The following is a 6,189-nucleotide window of genomic DNA, read 5'->3' as shown; positions in this document are numbered from 1 at the left end:
TCTCTCTTTAGCACGGAATACTATTTGCAACCCTTCACGGAAGCAAACCAGAGAATCTGTCTCAGCCTCAACCTTAAGACTCAAACCTATCCCAGGTCAAGCACTGGTCTACTCCTCCACTAAGATCAATGGAGAACTCTTCCCACAGGTGGAAAACTTCCTCTGCCTAGGAAACTATTCAAAGTTAAGTTTAACATTGATGTAAAGCTTCAACATTGCATCTAATCTGTGGGTTCCACCTTTGGATATCTAAGGATAGAGTTTTCAATGACCATGACATCCGTGCTGATACCAAGGTCCTTGTGTATGAGGCAGTCATCCTTCTGACACTTCTATATCACTCCAAGTCTTGGACTACACATAGATGCCACCTCAAGGCCACTAAGAACCAATTAGCGTCATTTGAGACAGATTCTCCACATCAGCGGGGAGGACAGAGTATTAACATCAGCGTCTTTGAAAGAGTCAATAGCACCAGCATTGAAGCCATGGTCATCAAAAACTCACGTGCTTAAGATGCCGGAGTTCTGTCTGCCAAAGCAAGCTATCTTTGCCCTGCACACAACAGGCACGCAAATCAGGGGAGGACAAAGGAATCATTTTAAAGACGTCTGGAAAGCTTCCCTCAGGAAGTCAACACGCTTGTTCAGAAGAAACTAATGTGGAGGAATTTGGAGGACACAATTCTCTCAAAACACCAATCGCCAAGCGGAAGTATGGAAAAGGAACTGGAGAAAGGAATGCCAACAATCCACTTCCCAGAAACACCTGTGAAATGTGTGCCATAGGACCAGACTCACAAGGACCCACAGAACCCCTGATCAGTCACACAGAATATCCCGGGGGAACAATCATACTCGTTAGCGAGTGATTGCTGAAGACTAGTGTCAACATAAATTATCATATGCAGTCTTTTCTGAAGCTAAACAGGATGTCTTTTGCTCCTTGTTCAATTGTTTAACCATTTGAAAAGCTGTATTGTGATATGGAGCCAAAGTCAATTCTTTGCACTGCAAGTCCACACTGGTCTAGATGAATTGCTAACCTGACGCCCAGTCCACCTCTCTTTTTCAATTCCTGTCCCCCAGCATTAATACTCATAGGGCAACAGTCTGTGGGTTCCTGTATTTTATGCATTTTCCTAAGCTTTCTTATACTTTACAATGTCTTACCACTGTATGAAATTGTTGCAGTAGGACCAAGGTTCCCTCTCCCTCCTTCTGATAGATCATTAACAGTTAGCAGAGCTTTACCATGAGTTTGCCAGAGAATCGAACAGTGGGTGCCTCAACATCTCTGATGTGAGAGGCAATCATAAGCTGCAGGTTGTAAGAAGCTGGAAATAGAATAGTAATTTATTGACACATGCATTATCACAAAAATACAATGAGAAGTTTTGTAAGTTGACATATCACAGCACCCAATTTAATCCCATAAGTCCCAGATAAGTAAAAAAAAAGTCAAGGTTCATCACATGGTTCCATGGTTTCGGGTCTGCGAGACAACTGGGCCAAAACTGCCACTGCTGAAACCTCTCTGACACCCTGAGGCGAGACCTCTACCCCAGGCCACTGGAAGACACAGAAGCCTCCTCTGAAGCAAGGATGAGTTCTCCAGGCCAGGATGAGACCTTTGTGCTGGAGTAGACCTTAACGCCCAGCTGCAGGAATACCCTGAAGCTGCCAAAGAAAACTTGCACGCTGGGGCAAGGTTACCACATCAGGTCGATACCAACCCTCCTGGACAAGACCACCACACAGGGAGACCATCCTGCCAGATGCTAGGCCTATACTATCATTCCGGGCTGCTGGAAGCCTTCAAGTTGCTGGGCCTGGGTCAGGAGAAGATATCTGTTGTCGAAGACGTTAAAAGGTAAGGAACCATAACAAATGGAATTCTTTTGTTTAAAAATAGCACAGGAAAAGGAAGTAAAGTAGAGAAGACGAGCTCCAGGTTCCTGCACTGAGGAGCCCTTATACTGCACTGCTATTCTACCATTATCTTGGAATTTGGAAGCAATAAACGGCATAGACACCCAACATCAGTAACCCAGTAATCATTTATTTCTTATTTACAAATAGCTAACATGATAAAAAGTTTGTACACACAGACCAATGATTGAAGAAAACTCAAGGAAGACAAAGAATAAAACTCAATTATCTGGAAATTCAAACTGGGAGAAGGCATGTGGATGATACTGAATCTGCCGAATCCTACAGGACCTGCACTGCATACCAACCCAACAAGCGACTTGTTGCTAGAACCATTTTCAGCTGGGAATGAGGGGTTTTGGAATAATATGGCATTTCCAGGAATCAGTGAAATGCTGGGACAGTTGTCACAAAATCCATTTTGTAATTTTTCTACCTACTTACACAGTAATTTTGCATTTAGATCGGCACATTTTCCCATTGTTGAGGTCTTTGCTAATGGTCAGCAGCCCTTACTGGCAAACAAGGCTGCAAGAGGCTCAGGAGATGGAAATTTTTGGTACTTGGGGAGATGGATATTCTTTGCATTCCATAAGATGCATACATCGCCTTCTTGTGGTTTCTCCTTAGTTGTGGCCTCATTGTACCCTGCAGTTCAGACAATATTCTGCAGCCTGGGTGGGCAATAAATAAGCCTTTTGTTCTTTAATTATCTGTCAGTGGCAGCATCTCTGCACCTTCACCCCCTCCCTCCCCCAGCTGTAGGTTAATGTAAATACACTGGACTATCCGGTAAAACCTGCTTATTGGATCAACCTTTCAGGACGCAGGAGATAGCTATTTCCAGACACACTCCTTCAGAAAGCACTAATAATTGCTTCATTAGGAAATCAACCTTCCCATGCTGAAGCAACCAAACTAAAAGAGAGCGCAACCCCGATTGTTAAAAGCAGATGGGCATCCAGAAATGGTAAATAAATAGTTATGGCAGCTTTTAACTGCCTTAGAGTATTTCATTACATTAAAATGCGCTAAATTGTCAATTTGATCCCTTGCAACATCTGGTAGTTGTGGCTAGCATCTGTTTGAATTGATCCAGTTTTGAACACTGCAGATGGTCTACATATTATTGGAACATGTAGGACATTGGGGAACTTCATTCATCATCATTTCTCCATGCCGAGATCCGTCACCAAGAATGACAAAGTGACACGGGTGTGTCCTTTGCTGTCTTCTAGGCTCAGTATATTTACTGCTCTCCTGGTAAAGAACATCGAGCGCTCTACAGGACAGGCTGGAGGATTTTAGTCCGAGAGGCACTGCCTCATGTTTGGTTTATTCTTTCAAACATTTGTTATTGAGCTGTATCAAAGCCCAAACTCTGGCCTTCACAAAAGAAAATGACTAGAATCAAGGGAGTGATGAGACACTTAAAATACCTTTTCTAAAGGGTGGACTCCCTTAGCAGGAAAGGAAAGGCTACAGCACAGGTCAACTCACCAAATGAAATCAGGATAGCAAAGACCCCCAAGCATGTTAATGAGCATTATGGAAGAGCTGTGTGCTAGTTTTGGTGTGGAGAGAGGGAATAGGGCATGGAATGTGAGGGGTTCAGGGGAATATTTACAGGATTATAATGAAGTATTGTTTCATTATGCAAGGCAGGACTTTGCCAGGACTGATTTGGATTGGGGGATCACAATGTCAACAGGCACCTGTAGAGTCACATGCTCATGGAGATTTGGCGTTGAGTGTTTTCATTGGAGGAGAGGAGTTATTAACCATCAATATCCCAGCTGAAGAGATGATGCTTCACCAGCATGTCCTGGACTCCATCTTTTAGAGGCTTCTTCTCTTTGTCCTAAGCAGAAAAGAAAAACCGTTGTGGTCAGATGGTATTGCTCAATTAAACAGAGCTTCCTCTTATTAAGTGTTCATGGTCTCTTCCCCAGTCTTACTGCAACTAAGAAGAAACATAGAGATCATCCTTCCCTAGCCACAGCCACACAGAACTTTATAAGACTATTACTCCCACATACACATTCCACAAGATACAAACTCTGCCCCACACACCTCTCCCCTCTGAGGTATCACTATCCTGTTGAACGTCTCTATATACAGAAATCTCACTAAGGCCAACCCCATCAGCACCTTACACACATCCCAACTTCCCTCACATACAGACCATATCACACCAGAAACATTGCACCCTTCGTAATTTCACTCCCTCCATCAGTGCATGCACACCCAAACAGAAACAGAAACATCACTATTACCAGATCCTTCCCCACCCTCCACTTCCATAAACACAGACAGAACCACTTGACTGCAAATGGCACACCCCCTCAACACACTGAACAGGCTCCAAACTGTGTTTATGCACATCGAGCAGGGGTCAAATGTCAGGCACACACTCCAGTGAAGTGGGCACTGAACTTCCTGTCAGGCTTCAATGTCCAGTGGAGTCGACACTGGATCACTGTCAGCTTGTAATTTCCATTGGTTCCCTATAAAGGTATATTGTCAAGAAAATAGATCCTGGGTACCCACAAAGATAAAATGTCTAATGAACTGTATGCCAGCTGACTGTGGTGATGTAAGGTCCAGTGGAATGGACACCAATTTACTATAGCGAGGTAGGAACGGGAGTAGGCCATTCAGCCCATCAAGACAACTGTGTCAGTGCCTTTTGCATAGCCTATCTCCATAACCCTTTATACCATTGATAATACAAATTTGTCAACCTCTACTTTAAATATACTCAAAGACAGAGTTTCCACACGCCCCTGCGATAGTAATTTTCAAATTTTAATGAGAAAATCTCTCGTTGTTTGAAACTGTGAAGAATACAAGCCCAATTTTTCTTCATTGGGCAGCCCCACCATTCCGTGAACAAGTCAAGTGAACCTTTGTTACACTCCCTCTATGGCAATAGGAAAGATGGCAGGGATAACCTGGCCCACGATTACCTACCTGTCCTTCCTCCCTTGCTGCCCCTTCTTCAACCTCTCCTGTTCACACCTCTAGGGACTGAGACCTGAACACCACTCTTCCGGTCTTCTGGCTGCTCTTAACAGGGCCAAGCACAGCCTATAAACTGCCTGCCCATCAACCAGAGCTCCTGTTGTTGCAACTACGGCGAGATTTTCATTAAACTCCCTGTCCTCCCATTCCAGTGTTAATATAAACTCCAGTCCATTGTTTTTATAACCCCCCCGCCCAGTAATTTTATGCCACCCCACAGTTCAGTAATATCATAACACCCTACCAGTCCAGTGATCCTCTTTTTATTAACACCTCGAGAGCCCAGTGTTTTATAAAATAACCTCCACCCAAGTTGGGTTTTTTTTTAAATGCCCTCTATCCAATAATCTTATTACGCCCTCCCAGCCCAGTAATCTATAAATTACTCACCAACCAATTCGGTGATTTTATAAACTCCACCAACCAAGTCTAATTTGTTTTGATATAAACTCTCCCCAACCCCCAACTTAGTGATTTTTACAACACCACCCCCCCCCCCCCTCCAGTGTAGTGATTTCAGTCACAAACTGAGGATGGCAAGGACAATAGCTGCAATTGCACAGTCCTTCCCGTTTTTTCCCCTTCCTCCCACTTTCACACAGCATGAGCAGCTGACCAGCACCAAGCTGTTTGTCTGCACTCCACCGCTGGCAATCTAAGGCCAAACAGCAGTGCCTGGCCTTACCTTCCCTCACTATTGGACCTTGCATTGCTTTGCCTGTGTGGTAGCCGGTGTGCAATGGTTTCCTCACACTAAAAGAACTGTATAGGCACCTTCCACATCCTCAGGATGAAGTATGGGACCCTTATGAACTGTCCCATCAGTGACAGGCTGGAACGCCACACCGCCATCATTGCCCAGAACTCAGGCGCTATGTTATTGACATCACTGCCGTGAGTGAAACCCGGTGGGGGGGGGGCAGGGGAAGGACAGCTCCGAGAGCAAGGTGGGGGCTACACCTTTCTCTGGAAAGGCAAGGCTGAAGGAGAACAATGCATCCATAATGTTGGCTATGCTGTCAAAAATGAACTGGTGAATCAACTTAAAGACTCCCTTTGCAGAATAAGCGAATACCTCATGACAGTCCTAATCCCCCTTGCTGGGAACTAGTATGTCATGCGATTCTGCATATGCACCAATGCTTGATGCAGAAGATGAGGACAAGAAGGAATTCTAATCCAGCTTTGACGAATCTGCCCCTGCTGCAGACAAACTAATCTTCCTCAGCGAAAG

General features: G+C 44.5%; 1 protein-coding gene across 1 annotated transcript in view; it reads right to left on the bottom strand.

Annotated features, from left to right (window-relative positions):
• Positions 1–2,041: 2,041 nt before the first annotated feature.
• Positions 2,042–6,189, bottom strand: part of sgsm3 (small G protein signaling modulator 3) — a 195,117-nt gene continuing 190,969 nt past the window's right edge. Inside the window, exon 23 of the mRNA XM_072588388.1 lies at positions 2,042–3,792. Within this exon, the coding sequence (XP_072444489.1) occupies positions 3,709–3,792 (84 nt within the window). The 3' untranslated portion in view covers positions 2,042–3,708. The remainder of the gene's footprint in view (positions 3,793–6,189) is intronic.

The sequence above is a fragment of the Chiloscyllium punctatum genome, chromosome 18 (genome assembly GCF_047496795.1).
Source record: "Chiloscyllium punctatum isolate Juve2018m chromosome 18, sChiPun1.3, whole genome shotgun sequence".
Taxonomy (NCBI): domain Eukaryota; kingdom Metazoa; phylum Chordata; class Chondrichthyes; order Orectolobiformes; family Hemiscylliidae; genus Chiloscyllium; species Chiloscyllium punctatum.
The sequence above is the reverse complement of the archived record's forward strand: the minus strand, read 5'-3'. Positions and strand labels throughout refer to the sequence as shown.